This window comes from Rhea pennata, chromosome 4 (genome assembly GCF_028389875.1).
Source record: "Rhea pennata isolate bPtePen1 chromosome 4, bPtePen1.pri, whole genome shotgun sequence".
Classification (NCBI taxonomy): domain Eukaryota; kingdom Metazoa; phylum Chordata; class Aves; order Rheiformes; family Rheidae; genus Rhea; species Rhea pennata.
The window spans coordinates 16735015-16756819 of record NC_084666.1 but is presented as its reverse complement, the minus strand read 5'-3'; the positions used below and the strand labels follow the sequence as shown (position 1 = coordinate 16756819).

General features: G+C 34.1%; 1 protein-coding gene across 5 annotated transcripts in view; it reads left to right on the top strand.

Moving 5' to 3' along the window:
* TAPT1 (transmembrane anterior posterior transformation 1) overlaps positions 1–21805 on the top strand; it is a 44784-nt gene that overhangs the window by 4682 nt on the left and 18297 nt on the right. For 3 of the 5 annotated variants that reach the window (XM_062575363.1, XM_062575365.1, XM_062575367.1), the window contains exons 2-8: positions 45–175; positions 3234–3352; positions 8176–8199; positions 15052–15214; positions 18516–18651; positions 20891–20988; positions 21264–21333. In XM_062575363.1, the coding sequence (XP_062431347.1) occupies positions 45–175; positions 3234–3352; positions 8176–8199; positions 15052–15214; positions 18516–18651; positions 20891–20988; positions 21264–21333 (741 nt within the window). Of the gene's footprint in view, positions 1–44; positions 176–3233; positions 3353–7440; positions 7508–8175; positions 8200–15051; positions 15215–18515; positions 18652–20890; positions 20989–21263; positions 21334–21805 lie in introns of those variants that run through there. The other 2 variants (XM_062575368.1, XM_062575364.1) reach the window with 2 other exon arrangements.

The window sequence follows — 21805 nt, the reverse complement described above, 5'->3', positions numbered from 1 at the left end:
GAATTAATGCCTGAAATGTCCTCTCTTTGTGTTCCCACATGTAGATCTTTCATTGCTGAGGTTCATCAGTGCTGAGCTAACGAGAGGCTATTTCCTTGAACATAATGAGGCAAAATACACCGAGCGGAGGGAGAGAGTATACACGTGCATGCGAATACCAAGAGAACTGGAAAAGGTGAAGTATTCTTTATGTTTTGACTTGCAGATTAAATCTAGTATGTGAAGTTAAAGGAATATTTACTTTTCTAACATGGTTATTACAAAACTTTTTTTGACCATCCCCTACAGTAATTGTTTTTCAGTGTTAGTAACTTAAACCTTTTTTTTTTTTTTTTTTTTTTGATTTTTACCTGGCAATGATAGACTTTTGTTGATATCAGCAGAGACAGACATTACTAACTTTCAGGTCCACAGGACTATAAATAAACTCAAGTAAGGATAACACTTCCACTATTGTTTGTAACTGACCTTGTAAGGAATGGTCAAAGGAAAACATTTTATTATAAAATACAGTTTTATATTTAAAATATATATATATTTAAATCCCTTTCCAGTTTAAAAAGTTAAAACTAAAGATTTCAATTGTTTACAAATATGGTGATGGATGAATTTCTGTCTGGGGTTTCTGGCTTAATTTTTGTGGCTTCATTTCCTGCCCGCAGTTTGCCCCACCTTCCTTTCCTTCCCCCTATCTCTTCCCTCTCTCCACCCCCATGTAGTGAGGCATTTCTGCCACCTCCTTTGTATTTTATTATAAATCATTGCTTCACTGAGAGTGATGAGTAATGGAGTAAGTATTATGGCTATATATACATAGCGGCATAGTGCTACGCAGAAATATCTGAGATTAGAGAGTTAACCATGTTGGTGCATCTTCCTGTCCAACCATGATGAACAGACATAAGACCTTTTCTAGATTTTATTTTATGCTGATCAGCTTGAATGAAAGTGTGTTAAACTGGAAATTCTAAAAAAGAAAGTCTGTAATGGTTATCTTACCCTGCTCTCTTGTAATAATTGTGTGGGGGTTTTTTTGTTTGGTTGGTTTTTTTAGATATATCTAAGTAAATGAAAAGGGCACAAAGATAAAACTTCTAGTTCTCATTGAGGCAGGAAGGTTGAGTTTCTTACTGTTAATACATCTTTAAAGAAGTGTCACAAGTCGAAGTTCTGTTCTTCTATTATAACAAAAAAAAGTTTTATATATCGGTCTCTGCCTTGTCTTTCAAGTTTACTACTTTTTGCAGTTGCAGTTTTCTAACCTCTCCCCAAAGATGCATAAAGACTTTAGAATAAAGCATATGGGTAACTTTTGATTTGATGCTGAACAACAAGGGGTTAAGATTGCCTTCCTTGTGAAAATGTCTCAGGACCTGATGGTGAAAAGGGTACTGTTAGTGTTTTTGCGTTCTTCATCCCTTTTTGTATAGAGAAGTTAGATATGTTGCAATATAAACAATAACTCCACTGCAGCTTTTTCTATGTTTGCAGTGGAAGCTCTTTACACTAAATGAAAAGCTGTTTCCTATCCCTGCTGTCTTAGGGGAACTTTAGCCGTTTGATTTTGAAAAAATAGTCTTCGTGCTCTTTTGCTAAAATATAGTTGTGATATAAAACATAAAGGCCATGTGGAAGCTTCTATTAGCTACTCATTGTAGCTTACAGAAATGAGTGAAAGATTCAACACTGCTAAATATTCTAATAGGCAGGTGTTAATGTGCAAGCCAAGTGCTATTGCACTTGGGGAAAATGAAGACGTGAGTGTAAACTGCAGATATTAATATCAGCTTGTAGAATGTGGAAACAAATTACACACAGGCAAAGAATAAGACTGCATCTGAATCAAAAAGAAAATTCAGAGTTATTTGCTATCCATCAAAGAGCACTGCTAGGGCTGAATGAGTGATTATCAGGGAGGACACTAATGCAGTGATATGGTATTGGAGTAGAGAACAGAACTGGTAGAAGTAGTGTTATAGAGAAAAGCAACAGCTCTGGCTGCAGTTTTCTTGTGCCTATAAGCCTGTTGTCTCATGTGTTTTCAGATAGATATACTGGAATGTATTCTGTAGGATTACTTTTATAAGGATGCATGAGGGACAAAGAGTGAAAGGTAGGTGTTAGTGATTTATTAGCTCATTCAACTATGAATGTCATAGGACATTCAACTGATAGATGGGCAAGTGGGGGGAAAAAGATGTTTTGGAAGGCAAAGATATTGGTGGCAGATATTTATAGAAACAAAAGTAATTTACTTGTGTTTTGGGTTACTTGAGTGTGGGGGGATTTCCCTCCCCCCCCCCCCCCATACTGGTATCTTACACCAATATTTCATACGACTTGAAAATGCAAATCTGTTCTGAATATATAAGCTGCCTTAGATATTGCTAGTTTTAACCACGTAGCCAATTAAGCTTGCACAATTACGTGGTTTTCCTTGCATTTAAAAAAAAAGAAAAAATAACTTCTGTTTTGACAGAAAAACACAAAAGCTCAGAGTCCCATTCAGGTACATTTTTGATCCATTCAAAGAGCAGAAGAAGAAGGAATATTTTTTGAAGAGAGTTAGGTGTAATTTCTGATTACAGAATTTAGATTAATTATCGTAGAGTAGTTTGGCTTGTGGTTGTAATGAAATGGCTTTAACTGTTTTGGGAGCTTGCCTTTAGTTTAAATACTTTATCCTTATTTTTTACAGGCAATATTCTCTGTGTAATCTTACCCCTTAATATTTTAGATTCCTCTCTGTATGAAATAAAGATGGATAGTTCCTGAAGGAAAACCATTACAGTTGTTAGGTGTCAGTGAAAAACTAAAAGCAATAAAAAAGCAAAAACTAAAAACAAAATAAGCCTATTAGAAAGCATGCATGCCTAAGTTGGCTATGCACATATGCCAACAGCTTTACACACTTTAGTTTAAAAACGCTAACATAACTTTAGAGGAAAGTCACAGTTGATTGAGATGCAGGTGTATCCAAGGGCAGTTCATCTACTGAATAGACTTATGTTGGTGAGGCCTGGAAGTCTGCAAAAGCTTCTGCTGTTTGGACCTTGTAGTTCAGAATTCTTGCTGAATCGTCTTCCAAGTGCACCATGTCTGTTTACAATTCAGCTGATTAGACAAGTGAGAGTATTGTGCTTATTTGGTTAATTGAATTCTTATGTAAATTGTAAACTTTTTATGATAAGCTCTTTATAAAATACTAATATACTCTTATTTTTGTAATCTAGTTGATGTTTTTTGGAATCTTTTTGTGCCTGGATGCTTTTCTGTATGTGTTCACCCTGCTTCCTTTGAGAGTTTTTCTGGCCATGTTCCGATTCATTACTCTACCTTGCTATGGATTACGGTAAGTTGATTTAAGAGGAAAGTGTTTAGATAATGTTTTTCTGTTTGTTGTCTGTGTGCTTAATTATATGGCTGTTTGAACTAATGACTCCTACCACAATAAAGCAGAAATTTTGATCTAAATTGGCCAGAGCAAAGGTGGTGGAGGTGGTACCCTTATGCTTTGCCCCTGGTTGCTAACTCTAATTATCATTTGTTTTCTTCACATGTGGCAGTTTGATAACAGTGGCCCTTGGGCACATTCAGGTTAGGACACAGATGTAAACTTATCCTGTAGTTTTATACTTTTAACTAACCTTTATTTGAACACTATTTTAGGTTTTTCTTAGGCTTTAGTTGATAACTTCTTTCCGTTCTTTTGAAAGACACTATGACACACAATGTTGAAACAAATTCACTTGTTTTCCTTTACCAAAAAGAGTTGTTCCTATTTCTGTAGTAATCTTTTCCCAAAGAATAACCATATAAAATGTATGTTTTTTTTTTCCTTTAAAGAATCTTAAGGAAAAAAAGTATGTTGGATTATACTAATTAAGATAATTTTAACAGATTTTCAGAAGTCTTAACTCCTTGCTTATTAGCTCGAATTGATACTAAGAAAGTTGCTAATTCGTAGTGTTCTTGTCTTGGCTTTGTGGCACAGGAAGCAAAGAGTAAATTAATTCCTTGAAAGAAGCCAGCCCTTCAAATGAAACCTGATTGTGCATTTTTTTTGTGTAACTTGAAAGAACTGCAGTCTTTGTATTGATGTAATTTTCCTTGAATAATTAAGGACTTAAGAATTTTCATTTTGGATTTCCATGGACTTCAAGTTAGTACGAGGTTGTGTATGTGTGGGTTTTTTTGGGTTGCTTGCATTTGCGTTATGAATATGGTGTCTCTTATGTGAATTTTTTAAACGTATAGTTTAGAATGTATCTTCTGATTAGAGGATATACTAATCATAAGGAAATGCTATTTTTAAATATCTGTTAAGTTCAAATGTTTGCATTTGGGTGCTGCTTAAAATAGACACTAGATGGCAGTCTCCAACATTTTATTCTGCTATTAATTTTGAGCTGAATTTACAAGGTTTTTGGTATGTAAAGAGACATTTCCTTACTTTGTCCTGTAGTACAGAACAATTTGATGGCTGTGCAGTTCTAACTTGACCAGCCACATTAGGTGCCTGCTTGCAAATATATGAGTGCTATTGTTAGAATATTAAAAATCAGGTAAACTGGATTTTAAAATATCATTTGGGATTTGTTTTATTACTTTTTTTTTAATTTACATATAAACTGTACTCTTCCTCATTTATCGGATTTACAGACTCAGCTTTACTTCTGAAAATTTTCTGCTCTTCTCATACTGGTTTCTCAGATTTTTAATCATGATTGTTGGTTAAGGGTACTATTGAAATAACTGAAGAGAACAACACTGAAGAGATTATACATATGTATAATGTTTATATCTAAGTAATTATGCACACATGCATACCCACCCACAGTGTTACAGCCTAGTCTGCTTACGTGATGGTGTTCTGAATTTGTAAGGCAGGATAGACTTCTGTTTAATTTATTCAACTTGACTGTACTAATTCTAAATATTGCAGGTAAGAGTCAAAGAAACTAAGACCTTCTTGAGTAAAGAAAGTTTTGTTTTGGTAACAACTCTTGAAATAATAGATTCTTGTGTTGTAGTTTTCTCAAATAGTTGCGAAGTCTCTCTCCTTAGCATCTCTTTACTTATTCACTACTTTGGGGTTTCATGTAATTTATTGTTTTAGAGCTGATAATTTAAAATGTTTGCCATTCATGTTTGTCATCTGTAAAGAAACTTTTTTTAGATGTAATGATTCTTTCTTCAGTCTATACTTTGCTTTTTCTTTTCTAGTTATGCTTATTTGCTTTATCAAAAAAATAAGATTTGGACTTTTTATTGTTCAGAAGAAGATATCACTATGTATTTGTAACTAAATACAATTCAACAGGTAAAAGATCTGTAATTATAAAAGATACTGACAAATGCAGGTGGCTGATTATCTGTGAACTTACCCTTCCTCACAAATGTCAAATGAGTGAGAGATATGACTGGCTGTTCTTCAAACCTGTCACATCATATTCCATTCTGTGTAGTAAATAAAAGTGCTCCTCCCTTCATCCTGCCTTTTTTCTCAACATCTCAGCGAAGTGATTGCGTAGGGTTCTATCTCCCTTCCACTTTACTCCTTGGTTCTTTTTTTTTCCTCATAACTTTTCTGCTCTCTTCAACCTAGAAGATTATATTTCCCTTTATTTCTTAAAAAAAAAAAAAAAAAAAAAAAAAAAAACCACATTCTATACAAAGCTGGACTAATCCCTGTTAATGGTATTGTGTGTAGTGCTTAAATGCAGGTGGGCAATGGATAACCTCCCCGACCTGTATTTTAATATTTCGTCTCACAGAGCTCTCTGAGAGAGAACAAAGAGTAATATATCTTGATGTGTCTCCTTTTTCTGGATAGGCTGTGCAAGTGCTTCAGTGATTTGACTGCCAGAATTCCTCATCACTTGATCTCTTGTTTTAGTTCTGTGTACTTGTTGGAGCTCTATTGGTATTAACGTAGCTATTTTACAGAGGCTTAAAACAACTGAACTTCAACGTGGAGATTCCAAGAGTTTGTCATGAAGCAAACTATACCTTGCTGGTCAAATTGTCATGGTCAGACTTGGCAGGACTTAGTGGCTGAATCATCTTACAGCAGTGATTTTGGCAGGTGAAACGTCATTTCTGCTGTGCCCTATAAATAGCAGGGTGCTCTCTTTAATAATAATAATAATAAAAAAAAATAAATGACAACAAGAAAGTAATATTCCAAAATAACAACAAAAAATTCAAACAACTCTGCTGTATCTGCCCCCAAGTAATGGAAAGAAGCGTCCTAAATTTGATTCTCTTCTGCAAATCTTATCAAATTAATCCTCATTATGTTAATATTCTTTGACAACTTGAAGCATGTACTTTGGAAAAAAAAATCTAAGGTAGAGAGATGTGGACCTGCCGCACTTCTCTTCTGATTTAATCCTTGCTGATAGATTCCTAAAACTTACCCCTTAGCCATCCAGGGTCTTCCTTTTTGGCTTGAGACTGTTTTAGTAGGTCAGAGTGAGAGATTCCGGGGAGGTTCTCTGCTTTTTTGGAAAACCTTTAATAGAGCTAACCTCTTGTTTTTCTTGAAAGCTTCTTTTACACCAATAAAAGCTCTTGTAGGAGTGTAGAAGAGCTTCTGTATTTAAAAACGAAACCAAACAAAGCAATTGCCATGATGTGAAGGCTACAAATTGTTTGCTGAGACTGTAAAGAGTTCCAGTTAAATTTATAGACATTTTACAGCTCATCCATAAAGTGACTAAAGACTGGTGTTTCTGAAAGTCATCTTTTTTAAAAAAAGATTCAGACTTTCCTCAGAAAACACAGAAGTAGATTATAAATCTTATATGTGAAGAAACATTCTTAGAATGATTCACAAGACCCTTATTTTTCTTCTGCGTGGAAATTTTTGTGTACATGATATATATTATACGTACTTGTGTTTTGTGCTGTCTATTACTCTTCTCCCTGAAATAGATTCAGGTCCTGTCAGCAATGATTTAGTAAATTTTAGTTGTATTCTATGTACCTCCTAAATTTGCCATTGCCCTCCTGTGAAGCTATAGATTTACCTTTTTCAGTAGGAAATAAAGTAGTATTACTTCAAGAAGGTGGCTGTAGAAGAAAAGCCTCGTAGGAAAAAAATATTGCCATTCTTATTATGGACATTATTTCTTTACTTATATTACCAGATTGATTTAATTTGAACCTCATGTTGCACACTTAGTCCCAAGGCTTATTTTTTGCTACGGGTTATTTCTAGCTGTTAACATATGCTTTCTATTGTCTGGTAAAGTTCAACGAGGAAAGCAATGCACTTATTCACCAAAATGTGTGGCATTCCACCAAACAGAAAAAGGCAGGTGCATTCAGTATTTTCGGTAGTAATCTCAGAGCAGGTGCACCTCTTTCCTCTCCATAGCAGCACGTAGCGTAGCAACATTACAATCTTCTCTTTCTTTCTTTCTTGTAAATCAGACCGAAGGGAAGAGCACTTTCACTTCCTTTATAGGATGGAATGTGGTGTCACAGGGATTCCTCCTTGGTGAGTAAATCCTGATTTTTTTTTTTTTCTTCTAGGCTATCAGCCAAATTCACATCTGTACATAATCAGTAACTAAACTGATTACAAATGAATAATATAGCTAGATTAACCTACACACTTCAAAAGAAATCAACACTTAATATTCAGTACCTAGGATGTTCATAACACTTTACAAGACAACATGAGATTGGCATACTTTCTTATATAGCTTAGCTTCCCTGTGGAAATAGATTGTGTTTTTAAAAAACAAATAGATTTAAAATGTTTACATAGAGTACGAGTGTACTAGTTCAGCCCAGTTAAAAACAGGAAATCTTGGCAAAATCATACTCCTGCTGTAAATGGTTTATAGTGCCTCGTTAGACTTTTTTTTTAATACATTTATTATAAGTAATACTTTAGTCAAGTTCATAGCTATTTTTTGTATACATTTCATTTTTAAGCATTTTTGTAATGATTAATTTGAGAAATTTTGGGGAGCTTATTAAAAATTCTTTGCCAGGTATCTTTAAATTGATTCTCTGCATAGTAAATACAGCACTTTAAACTATCCTGTATTCATTGCTGACTTCAGTTATAGTTGGTGGTTCTTTTATAAAAAAAAAATAATGAAAGCTAATTCTAGTTGTCACGTATTTGAAACTTTTTTTTTATTTGTTTTGAGACAGCTCTCATGGGGGCCTAACAGCAAGGTTGGTTTTTTGTTTCATTCTTAGCATGGTCTCGTGCTGTGTTGTGTGCATGTACAGGTTATTTATTGCTTAAAAAATGAAATGCCATTTAATATTGGCAAATTTAGCTCTCCGTTTCTTGCCTTTCAAGCAAACTTGCTTGGGTTTTGCTTTCCCTGACATCTCTACTTGATATACTAACTGGAAAATAATACCCCTTCTTACATGTTAATCTGTTCATTCTTCTTAATGCCTCATATAACATTAGAACCTTGTGATACCACAGTTCAGTAATGAAGATGTATGTTGAAGGATTAAGACTCTGATCAAGACTAACTGTATGTTAAAAAAAACTCAGTTTTTGATTTTTCGTATAAATATTACTTAATGGAGAATAGCTGTTTAACTAGATGACTCCCTTTATCCATAATTGGACTTAAGTCTGTTAATAAGTATAATCCTCAGAGTTTGTAGTTGTCTAACTTCAAAAAACAGTGTTTGATATTGAATAGAAAATAAGATTAGAAAATGTCTGTACTAAAATACTTGCTCAAATTTGTAACCTTGGTGCTAAAACACTTTACGCTATTAGCTAGACGAGCCTATTTAGAGAATTTCTTTTAAAGTAGTGTGAAGATGGTTAAGTTCATGTTTTTTATTAAAATATTTAACTTATTGCCAGAATTATAGTTTATTCAAATCTATAAACACCTGTCATAAATTCTATGATGATATTTATGATCATATCCCTTATGAATGTTTAAACCTAACTTCTTCCAACCAGTAGATGGAGGTAGAACTCTCAGTAGTGTATGAAGTGCAGTGTAGAAACTTGAGTATGATATTGAACAGACATACCTTGAAAATGACAGCTAATTACTTCCTTAAACTTTCACTGGTTAATGGAGGTTGCTCATGACAGACGTTTCTTGCACCATTTTTTTTTCACTGAGTAGGTGCTGAATGTACATATTGAAATGAGCTCAACTGATAATTTTCAAATAGTTGTGCTAAAAACTTAAGTTCTGTTTATTCATAAAATATATAGAACAAACTTGGTAGCAGGAACACTTGGTATTTTGATGGTAAGGCTATACTAAGGATATCTGCAGAATAAAAAACTTTCCCTATTTTTTTCATATGGGAAATTAATTTTTTCTCACTTAATATATTTTATTTTTAGACAGAACTTGTTACAGATTGCAGGGTTTTATAGACAGAGGAAAAATTTAGACTTGTGCATTTGCAAAATATTTTAAGTTAAAAAGACTATAAACTGGGAAGTTTGGTAAAGAATGAGTATTAAATCTTGAGCTTGTGAACAATGTTCAAAAAAATTGCTTCTGCTAGAATAGACTGCTATTTTCTGAATTCCAGTTCTTGGCTGATGCCAGTCAGTGCAGTGTACAAGTTTGCTATGCAGGTCCATGAAGTCAGCTGCCTCAGACACAGCGTCGTAGGCATCGGACTGCGCCATCCTTACTTTTAGCTGCCCAGGCTGACACAGGATGGTGTAACAGCGAGGTAAAGCAGGAAGGCTTGTACTTACACTAACATTAGTAATGAGTCTGTTATTCCTCAAGTGTGCAGTTGTATAATTGTATTATTTAGAGACCTAAGGACTTGTTTCAGTGGAGATTCAGTGGAATTTTGGCAGTTAGCACTCATAATGGTAAAAGTACCCAAAGGCTGAGTAATTTTAAACATCTTGTAAATATGTGCTGTGGAACAGAGAAATCCCTGTATGTGTTTTTCTGTGTTGTCTTAAATTACTAATTGGTATTAAACAATGTCAGAAAGTTTATTTGTAGGCTTCTTCATGGAAGAATGCTTGGATTTTCATTTTGAATTTATGGATATTGAAGGATTGTCTTATGTTTAAACAGCTCAGTGAATTTAGTGGAGGTAATAATTAAAAAAAATAAAAAATAAAGCAAGATTTTTATATAGTAGAAAATGTAAAGAGTGGATGAGTCTTTTCTTTCCTAGAAACAGATTTTGTTTGAAGAAAGAAGTTCAATTAAATTTGATTCCTTGGTAGTCTAGTACAGCTAAACTTGAGAATTTGAGGCTTAGCATAATGATATCACTTGTAATCTCTTTTTCTTTTTTTGGGGGGAGGGGAGGTGGGGAGGGAGAGCATCTTAGACCGTATGACTTAGCGCAAAAATGTTAGAAGTAATAATGGGAGAAAATAAGTAGGTGAAAAGTTAGAAATCTTGTATTTTAATAAAAAGCCTTTGAAGGACAATGCAAGTACACTGAATGCACTTATTTTTGGCTTGTGATGTGTGGAAGTTAAGATTGGAAAGATAATTAGCTGAATAAATAGCCAAATTGTGAAACAATTCACATAATTCATTTCCATAATTCAGTCAGATATCAGAAGTACTGCATCTTGGCCAGTGGGCCCGTGGGATATCTTTCAAGAGCTAAGTCACACTAAAACAAACGTGTGTGTTTAGTTCTCTTCGGCTACCTCACTGTATATCTGGGATAACTTTGAAGGAAAAGACCCTCTGATTATTTATAGGAAGATTTTTATTGCTTTATCTCTTATAACAAGAACATTTCAATATCAAATAAAATGTTTGTCATGATGTTCTTTATTCCTTGTTCTCCTTTTCCACTCAGGGAAAAACATAAATAATTTTCATCTGAGAACTTCCCTTCTCTATTCTGTCATCCTTCATGCACAATTGTGTGTGTGTAATATGTATACATAAAAATATTTTTTAAAAACAGCTTTTTTTGAAATAATTTAAGCTGTTTTAGCTTCTCATAGCTGTTCAGTGTTTTTTTTGGACTTCTGCAGTAGTTCAGTATTGTCCTTTTTTTTTTTTTTACCTCTTCATTCCCTTCTTTCAAGGAAGATTTTGAAAGTAACATCAAAACTTATGCTATCTATTTCTTGTCCATATTTGGATCTTAGTTATCATAGCTTTGAACAATACTGGCTTTTTTCTTTGATTCTTAAGATTCTTTAGAACTCGCTGATGATGAATACTGCATTACCAAATTGTGTGTGGTATTAATGAAATTACTTTGTGTTCAAGATTGTTCTGAAAGTATTTTCCAATGGTAGTACTGAGTGTGAACATAGTTCCTGAGTTACCGATGGCAATACATGGAAATATGTATTGAGGAAAAATGGATGCAGAAGATACTGCGCAAAATGAGATCACTAAGACTTTCTGATCATGAGACATCACATAGGGCTGTGTGTTTATAAATGTATTAAATAGCTTCATGGGAAGGATGGGACTGATTCCTGACAAATACAGGTTGAACCAGTGTAATTAATAGATAGATGGAGCCTATGTTTTAGTATAAGACAGCAGCATTCAGTTCTCGCTGAACAGTGACTACATCAGTTCATAACTGCAGACTTTGCAGGTATTTCTGCGTGTTTGCCAAAAGATGACAAATCTGTTAGACTTAATCCATTTACTTGATTTCCTTGTCTCTGTGGGAAACAATTATCTCTATCTGGTATTATATTCAGAGCCACACCTCAAAATCCTTTTGCAAATTTTATTAACCAAAGCAGAAAAGGACTCTGCTGCGATGGAGTGGAACAAGAAATGCTTTTATAGATTTATGAAGCAGTCGTAGTTAGTGTCTCTTAGTCAGAAGCATGTTAGCTGTAGACTCCGGATTACTTGTCAAGTCAATCTAAAGGTTTTTCTTAAGTGTGTTTAACAAAAGAACACGGAAATGGATTTTAAATGCCAAGAGGGTCATGTTCTTTTTCACTTTCAAGAAAGCAGTTTCCTGTATTCTGCCCTTGCAATAATTCTTGTGCTGATTATGGGATGGAGATACCAAGAGGCTCTTCTATCATCAAACTGAGGAAATTGAAACTATAAGGACATTTTTGTGTGTTCTTTTACAAGCGTGTTTTGAAAGTTTTCACATTGTTACTGTTGGTTCTACTTCTCATGTGGATAACACTGCACAACTTTGAATAAAAAATTAATGTATTAGTTAAAACTTTGAAAACAATCAGTGGAATGTTTACTTAAGTTTTTATAGTTCCTTCCTTATTACAGACTTGTAAGAAACTAAATCAAGTACCCTTTGAAAAAAATTTTTTAAAATTCACTAACTTTTAATATTCACCAAATACATTATTTCAATGTACTCTGCTCTTCAAAAGTTTAGTTCTTGTGATCCAGTGTTGCTGGTGTAACCCTTTTGGGCAGCCTTTGAATTGAACCATAGTGAAAGTTATTTAGCTTTTTCTGTACCCAGCATATTTGCAAAATACCTTTGTCTTTGCAGCATATGGAAAGCTGTCTGTGACTTTGCATCTTTGTATGGTAGTATCCTCTGAAGTAAGGTTTCAGAATTGATACTGTGCTCGGAAGAGCATTTCTGCGCTTAATCATTTGTAATATTTTTTTTGAGTTTGTCTTCAGCTGTGGTAGTGATACAATTTACTTTAATATCAACTTTTCCTGTGTTAGTTTTATGCAAGAGAAAGGAGCCATACTGCAGAAAATCAACAAAAGCAGACGAGTGGTAGGGTTAACAGCACAGAGTAACTCTGTCCCTGCTGCACTCTGGTCTTGAACAGCAGCAGCACTTGAGCCAGGTAGCTCAGATATAAAGCACTAAATCAAGAACAAGATGCTTGTATGTTGAATGATGGAGGTAGGAGTGTGAAAGGCCTATAGAGAGGAACTGCAGTTGCTTAATATTCCAAGTGGGGGGAGCCGATGGAAGAGAAGCACTTGCTATAAAAGAATTTTCTTTGTATGGGGTTTGTTTGTTTGTTTTTCTTTTTTTATCAAGAGCTGTACTTGTAGTTGAGCTTTTTCACATCTTTGGACATTATCATGTTAAAGGTTACAAACAAGATTTCAGCTTGTATTGATTTGTGGACCTCCCAGCATTTTTCCTATGAAAACCTTCCAGAAAGACTGCTGCAGAAACTTCATGAGCATGCTGCACTTAATAGTGCATTTCAGTAAGGTGCCATTTTATCATAAAAAATGGTATCTTGCCATACTTTGAGAACTAGCTGAGCATTATTTGTTTCCCCCAGGCTCTTCTCAGTTTTCTTTCTTGCATAAATAGTGCTAGCCATGCTTCCTTTGCCATATATTAGTGTGTGGCCACCCTGAGTACTGGTAATGTTTTAACATATTAGTATATTTAAATAAGAATAACCACTGAAATGTAGTTAGGTAGAGTGGTAAAGCTTTAAATGTAATTTTTGAATAGATAGTGTTTTTTTTCTGCAAGAGAATATTTTTTAGATAAGAGGTGAATTTTGGAAGTGCTAGGAAGTGGAGACCTCCAGCTTTTCTTGTTTTGAAATCAAAGTGTTTTAGTTAAAACTCATGGGAAAAATGAAAGAAACTTCACTGAAACTTAATGTCAAGAACTGTCTGAAAAAATATTGTGACATGATTGGTTTATTGTTTTCTGATAGCTTTTGAAAAGTGAGATAGGGTGAGAAAGCCCCCCTAAACAGTTTGATATGCTAAACTAGGTTAAATTTTATTATTCAGAGTATAGTTGGTTCTAATTCAGAGATTATACAGAAAAGTGTGTATTAAATGGAGTGGTTACGCTATGGTCAAAATATATAACTGTAGATCTGGGAGTCCTAGAAACTTTCTTACTCTCATACTTCTGGAATGAATATAACACATTTTCCCATTATAGAATTAAAATAATGTGGTTCCCTGGGTACTGTAATGTGTATCATTCAATTGTGTGCTTTGAAATTTTCTTCTTTTGAATGGAAGGCACCAAAGAAATCCAAAGTACAACTTTCTTGCTAGTGCAAATGATGTTGTACTTAAATAGGATGTGAATCATGTAGCTGGGATTTTTGACTCATGCCCACAAGGCCTCTGAAATGTCTTGACTCCTGGAGGGCATTCTGAACTTTTTCTCCAAACACATTCTTGGATTTTGGGAGTGTTGTCTCATCTCTATTTAAGTATACAGAAATTTAAAGTTCATAATTTGTATTCTGCTAATTAGTTGCAACTTCTGTGAAATGCAACTTCACTGAAAGCCTTTCAGTGTATATTAAAAAAAAGTAATAGAAATTATTTTTTTTATTTTGATATTTAATTTTTAAATAACTCTTTGATTTTAATTTGAAGACTTAAAATGCTTAGCATGCTATTAATACTAAATAACTAAGAGTGAGCATTGACAAGTAAACGTTTACAGTTACATTTTGCCTGATGTGTTGGCTGGTATTGTGACAGTTGAGGTAAAGCTATGTGCTTTCTGTAGTTTTAATTTATACAATGAAATTGTATAATGATTCAATTAGTCTTTTTGGTTACCCATGGGACTACAGATAGAAAACTTCTTCATTGTGTCAAGATCAACCTCCAGCTCTATAAAATTGTTTATGTTGAGGCTGCTGCAGGCTGAAAAGAGCTGTGGAATTGCGCTATTCATAACCCATTCCTCAGCATCTGATCAGTCATACTGAATTTGAATATGCCTGCTTCGTTTCTTTTCTTTTGGATAAGGCGAACACTTTTTTGTCTGAGAAAGTCAAATTGATAAGCAGAGTTGGTTGGAAGATGGATGGTGATTTAAAAGCCAAAGGACATTAATGCAGAAGGTTCCTTCCAAGGAGGAATTCTTACCCAACAAATACAAAATTTTAACTAAATGGATGTAGCTTTGGCAACTGAGAGAAGATGGTCTCATTCACAAGTATGATCTATGAATTTGTCTCAAGAGTGTAGGATGTTTCATGTGTTTTGGGAAGTGGGGGGGGGGGGAAGAGTCAGTAATAAGCTGCATATTTATGTAAATTCATGTTGGCTTGATGACACTTCTATTTTATGAGTATCTGACATTTAGTGGAACTTTCTGCACTTTATATTTCAGTGATAGACGTTTGCTGCAACCTGCTCAGGTATGTGACATTCTCAAAGGAGTTATACTGGTCATCTGCTACTTCATGATGCACTATGTTGACTACTCTATGATGTATCATCTGATAAGGGGACAGTCTGTCATAAAACTCTACATCATCTATAACATGCTTGAGGTAAGAATGTTTTCATCGAAGTGTCAGTATGCTCTTTTTCAGGATGTCTAAAATACTGTGATATTAGAATATTTGTATTTAAAATTTGGCCTATCTCTTATTCTCACAATCCCCATACACACATCCTCGTTATATTAAATGTAAATGTAGAATAACAGACAAGTTAATGAAAAAATAATTTTTGTAGATTCTGCTTGATATTATTTGTATTTGTATTTCCTATAATTCATTAATAAATTCAGTTGAATGAAAACTGAGAAATGAGAATGGAAGAAGAAATATCTTGAACTGAAGTGTAAGAAATAGAATGTGTGTATTCAAAAACTCATTGAGACAAACAAACTGTTGATTTGAAACAGAAGATCTTGAGAGGGAACAGAGAAGGAAGATGGGTAGAAGGCATGGAATTTGCATTTTTTAAATACTTTATTATGAAATTATATCTTATCTATAAGAACAGACAAATTACTGCTTAACTTCTCTCAGTCCTGGCTGGCAGACAGAAGCCTGAGTACATAGGTAGTAAGTTAGATAAATGTAGGAAAACAAGAAAAGGAAATGTGTGGTTTGGGAGGTAAGATAAAGATAAATCCGTGGAAAAACTTAGCTACTTAGTACTGTGTTATTAATGTAAAACATTAGATTTTAATTCCACTCGTATAATCAGTGAATCACAAAGTATGTAATATCTTTGGTAGGCTTTTTATGGCTACAGTCTTATCTCAGATAAAGGACATGATAGTGATACAACCTGTTCAGAGGACTCACAGCTGTGTACGAGAGTTGTTCTACCAGTAATCCAGGATCTCTGAATAATGTGTTAATCTGTGTTTGAGCATCTATTGTACCTTTGCTTGAAGACTACTAAAAACTAAGCTACACTTGTGTGTAATCTAAATATTTTGTCTAAAGACGCTTGTTTTTCCTCATGAGAAATGAGAATATTGAATAAGGAACAGGCTTCATACCCTAATGAAGCAAATGTCATACAAGCTACCTCCATTCTTTTAGTTGTAATAATTTTTATTTCTTTTGCATGTTTTTCACTAAATCTAAAATTAAAAATATTAAATTGGCACTGAGATGTTGTGTTAACTGTAGTTTTGTAGTAAACATTCTCCCACTCTCTCCCGCTCTCTCTGAAGTTCTTTGCTATTTTTAGCAAAACCAGACGTGTTTCTCAACTAAAGTACTAGCTGCTCTTAACTTGGGAGCAGGAAAAAAGGAAATCTCTTACTGTTTGGAGTTACTATAGTTATTAGAGTTACATTAGACTTCAGAGTTGAAAGCTGGAAACAGTACTTAATTTCCTTGGTCTATTATAAAACTCTGCTTACGAAACCAGAGGGCAGCATGGGCGGGGGGAGGTTGTTGTGTTTTTTGTCTGTGAATATTTTTTGTTTGTTTTGGTTTGATTTTTTTTTTTGAGGCTGTCTTTGAAAGAATAAGTTGCAGCCACAATATTAGCAGCAAATGGCATGGTATCCCTCTGAAAAATTTGGTCAAAAGTCTACTTTCAACATTTTGAATATTGCCTTGTGGAGACTACTTCAGTGGAATTTTGTTATAAATATTTACTACTAATGCAGAAATAAGCTTTTATTAGAACATGTTAAATATGCATTTTCTTAAAATAATAAACTTTACACTTTCAAAAATTTGTCCAAATAGGAAGGTTTTTTTTGTTTTTTTTTTTAATTTTGTTAAATTACTGATTGAGATGTTTACAATGTCCTAATGTTTTCGGCTGTTGATGAGTCCAGAGAGAATTGTCCTGGACAGATTTAAAGGAATGCAAAATCTTCAAATTATGTGCTGAATGCTCCAGATAGCCAGGTTAAGGGGAGCACTCAGCACAATTGGCTTAAATGGCACTTCTCTTTTTTTAGATTCAGACCCACCGGCTCCTGCTCCTTGTGAAGCCCTAGCGTGCGTTATGCTGGTGACAACACTCACCATGGAATTCTGCTGGAGCCTGGAGCCGGCATATAGGGTTTAGGTAAGTCACTTTTGGAAAAGCAAGCAACAATATTGTGTAGTGGGTTTTAATATCTTTTATACTGTTGGATATGAAACAGGATTATTAAAATAAGAAGGAAAACAAAGCCACCATTTTTACCTAATAAAACCCTCACAATATTGTGGACAAAAACTTACCAGACTCTAAGCATTCTGTAGTGGGTGTTAACCACCAGGTAACCGTAGCTGGTGTATTATTAACCACAATGAGCAGGAACCAAAGAACGTAGACTACCTCAATGTACAAAATGTAAAAGCCGAAAACAATGCCATTGTAAATATCATTTGAACCAACTTTTTTGACCTTCAGAGTTACGGTAATTAATCAGCTCATGGTTTAATTCATTTTAATGCATAGATTATGTTTAGAGTAGCAGATTGTAGTGCAGGTTGAGGTATTCAGTAAAATTATTTTTATTCAGTCTTTTCATATCTTAGGTAATCTCAGTGAATGTTGGCTTGAAAAGGTTAAAGCATATAATTTCTCTCTTCAGTATCCTTACATTTAAACTGTTAATTAGAAAAGCCAGGAAATTAAATCTACTTATGTTGTCCTTTGAACTCATTTTCTAGATAATGTGATATGGTTCAATTTTTGCAAGTGCATCTTATACTCAGTTCTATATTGCTACTTGTTGTTTTAACATGTCTAAAATTGTTTTTCTCCTGTAGAAAGACAGTAAGAGGAAACATCACTTATTTGTGTTTATTGAGTAGAGGTGACCAGTTTGTAATATGTAGTTATTTCAGTTTGGTTTTGTAAGCAGATAAAGGTAGCACTTACTTTGGCTGGACATGTGTTTTGTAAAGCAGAGTTAATTTTTGTTCCTCCCACCTCCCAGTTGTCTTGTACAGGTTGAATTTAAAATTACTGAACTTGAATATTAGGAGGGGGGAAAAAAATGTATCACAGCCTTTTCTCTTAATGATCTTCAGCTTTACCTGATTGCTAATTATGAAGTGTTGAGAACTGGTGGAATTTCATTTGACCCTTCTTGCTGTGGTATTGAATTACCAACTTGATTTGCTGTCCTTGTTTTTTTCTGTCTCTAGCATTACCACTGCCTAGTTTTTTTCCTGCTTGCTGCATATATTCTCTGGATTGCACTTTGGATGTTTGTAGTTCTAAACTAGTTTTCCCTTCTTGAAACAAGAAGTGAAAAAGATGTGAAATTTGTTTATTTATTTATTTTTAGGTAGGGATGTATCATGGTGGAATATACAGATATCTTGAAGGGAAAAAATCATTGCTTTTAGGAAGTAAAAAGATATTCTTGTTTAGGTGGCAGATCGTCTGTTTTCTTCATTTGGACAAGATATTTTGGATGCTCTGTATTGGACGGCTACAGAACCTAAGGAGAGAAAAAGAGCTCATATAGGTGTGATTCCTCACTTCTTCATGGCAGTGCTTTATGTCTGTATCCTTTTTGTCTTCAGCAAATTGCAAAACTTTCTAGATTAAAGAATTTACAGTAATTGTTTTGAATTATTTTCTTCAAATATACTTGGAAGTTTTATTATATTCTGGAATTAAGGTCTGTTTACTTTCAAAATTGCCACTGTTACGTTAAAGAAAAAAATTACGTGCTTTAAAAAAAAAAACCTTCAAAGTAGTATTCTACTATAGTAGTAGACAACATTATTAATACCTGAAATGTAGAAAATAGAAGACAGTAGTTGGTATTTTGAGAAACTTAATTCTCTTTTGTGCTAAATATTTTTGGGTCACAGGACGTGTTCAGGACAGTATGTTTGTTACTTACTGGAATGTTTTAACCATGTATCTTTGAAAATATTTTCTTGAAAGTGTAGTAACTTTAATGCTTGCATGCTTTCTCTTTATTAGCTTCTAATTTGTCTGAAGTGATTATAGTAGGATGCAAGCAGAACGGCCTAATTCTCCGTGTGAGGACAAAGCTTCTTTTGGGGAGGAGGGAATATTTGTAGGCCTTTTTATACAGTATGGGTACTTACATTCTTTCAGCAAGAAGGGAACTAATTGGCCTCGTATTTAGCATAAATATAGGTTAGTCTTGTTCATCTTTAACTGCCAAAGTAGCAATAGCCAATGGTTGTAGACTTAAGCATATGGAAATGAGTTGTGAGGTACTGGAATTTTAAAAGACTATCTTGCATCTGCTTTTAGCAGTGCTCAGGGTTGTCAGCACTTCTTTCCACTGACTCAGAACCCGTCTGTATTACGTGACACAAGATGACCATAGTTCAGTAAACAAACAAGGCTATGTGAGTTAAACAAGCAAGTTCATTACTATTAATTACACATTGGATGAAGCAATGAAATAGTTCAAGGCTTTGATATCTTCAGATAGGCTTAACAGGAATTCATTTACTAGGTGCGCAGAACACTGTCTTATTTACTGTGATAATATAAATGGCAGCTTTCTTGATTCTCTGATAGCTGATATTTCAGTGATTGGGCTAACCATCTATATATGTTTGCAACATAAAGGTCTTTTTAAAGAGCTCTTGTAATGGTGAGGTTAGCTAAAATTTTACCTGTAGAGATAATTTTCCTTAAGGAAAAGCAAGTGAGATTAATTTGGTATCACTATGAGACTTGTTCCATTAAACATACTCTCTTGGGCTGTGTCTATGTTAGTAAGTGATATTAATAAAATAAAATGAATTGGTAGAGAGAAGCAGTTGATGCTGAAGCCTTAATGTCTGCACTATATATGTTTGTTCAGGAGGCGAAAGTTTCTTCAGTCTTATCCTAACCTGGTTGGTCCCCTAGACTATAATGATTGGAGCACATATTTTGGTTTAGTTTTCTATGTAAGGAATATGGTTTGGGTTTTTTTTTTTTGTTTGTTTGTTTGTTTTTGTTTTTTGTACTCAGAACCACTTCATGATTTGAACCAAGGAATGGTAAATACAGGCAATCAAGAAATTAACTTCCAACAGATCATTTAATTCATTTAAACAGATGGTTAAGAGTAGGTTATGTGAAGACCAAATACATGCTACTTAGAGATGCCCAGGCTTCAGCAGCTGGAGCGTGTGCTTAATGTAGTGAAGTGCATAAAGAGGCAAGCACATGCTAATAAGAAACTAACTATTCTGTAGTGAAGTAACCCTAAAGTGAACTTACAAAGATGGCCTGCTAAATAAATAAATAAATAAATAGTTTGGTAGATGTGGTAATTTATCTAGAATTACTGTGCTTTCCTCTGTTTTCTGTGAAATCCATATGCTATTCCTGTATCTCAGATCTTTTTTTTTTTTTTTTTCTCCAGCGTATATTGCTATTTCTCCTTTCTGATGCCATCAAACTCTTTTAGAACGTAACTTTAATGTCCTAAAATAGTTACTAGTTTGTTATGTGTTACAAAGCACTGTGGGTACATTATACATGCTACAGAGCTGAAGGAAATGTAGCATGCATGTATGAATGTTAGAACAGAAATACGTTTGTGTTGAGCTAGTTTTGTATTGTGCTGGATGAAGTCTCAAACTTACTGAAGTAATGCAGAAGATTTAAGTATTGTCTTGGCATAAATCTAGATTTAGATGGAGAAACTTTTTTCTTATTAGGAACTTTGGAAACAAAATAGGAAATCTGGGATTTGATTCTGTTGATACTGTTGTGCAGAAAAATTCTTTCCAAATATACTTCCTTAATCTTGTTATCTGTAGTCCTGCATGCCATTCTTATAATGGTTCAAGCAACAACCCTTAACGTGGCCTTCAACTCCCACAATAAATCATTACTTACCATCATGATGTCCAATAATGTAAGTATGGTATGCGTTTGACAGCTCTGAGTACTATTCTACCATGTAAATAAATGCAAGAGTTTAAATACCTGTATGCCACGCTTCCGCATCACTTTGTTCTGTTCTGACATATTTGCATAGCGTGTGGAAAAGCTTTATTTTGTAGTCACCCTAACTTTTTCAGCATTCTTCATCTTAATGTATCATATTGCAGATTTTCATAATCTTTATCTAATTTGTTGATTCTGGTTTGTTACCAATAGGAACTAACTAACTGTTTTTAAAAATTGCAGTTTGTTGAAATAAAAGGAAGTGTTTTCAAGAAGTTTGAGAAGAACAATCTTTTTCAAATGTCAAATAGCGGTATGTATAGCTATGCTAATCGGAGGAAAATGAAATAAGGAACTGATTTCTTTTGCTTGTTAAAATAATTTTACCTTCATGTTAATGAGCATTCTGACTTGAATTCCAGATCTCCCCTAGGTGATTAGCATGAAAATGAAATTTCACTGCTAGGAAGAATATTTTTGGTTAAATAGCTAGTTTTTTGTTTTTAAGACTCTAAAACAACTTGTCAGTTCTGTGCTCAATTGATTAGTTAGTCACCTCAAATACGAGGTACAATAGAGTTTCAGAGTATAGACATTTCTGAAGAGTTTCATGTCTTTGTAATATTGACTTGCGGTGTACTATGTTTACAGTGGTTCCAGAATACATACTGTTTGGCAGTTATGAGGTTGCCTCTTGGAATACTATGTTTTTTCCAAAAGAAATGTAACAAGTTAAACTGAAATAGCTGGCTTGTGAAGAAAAGCGTGATTAAAAAAAAACTACG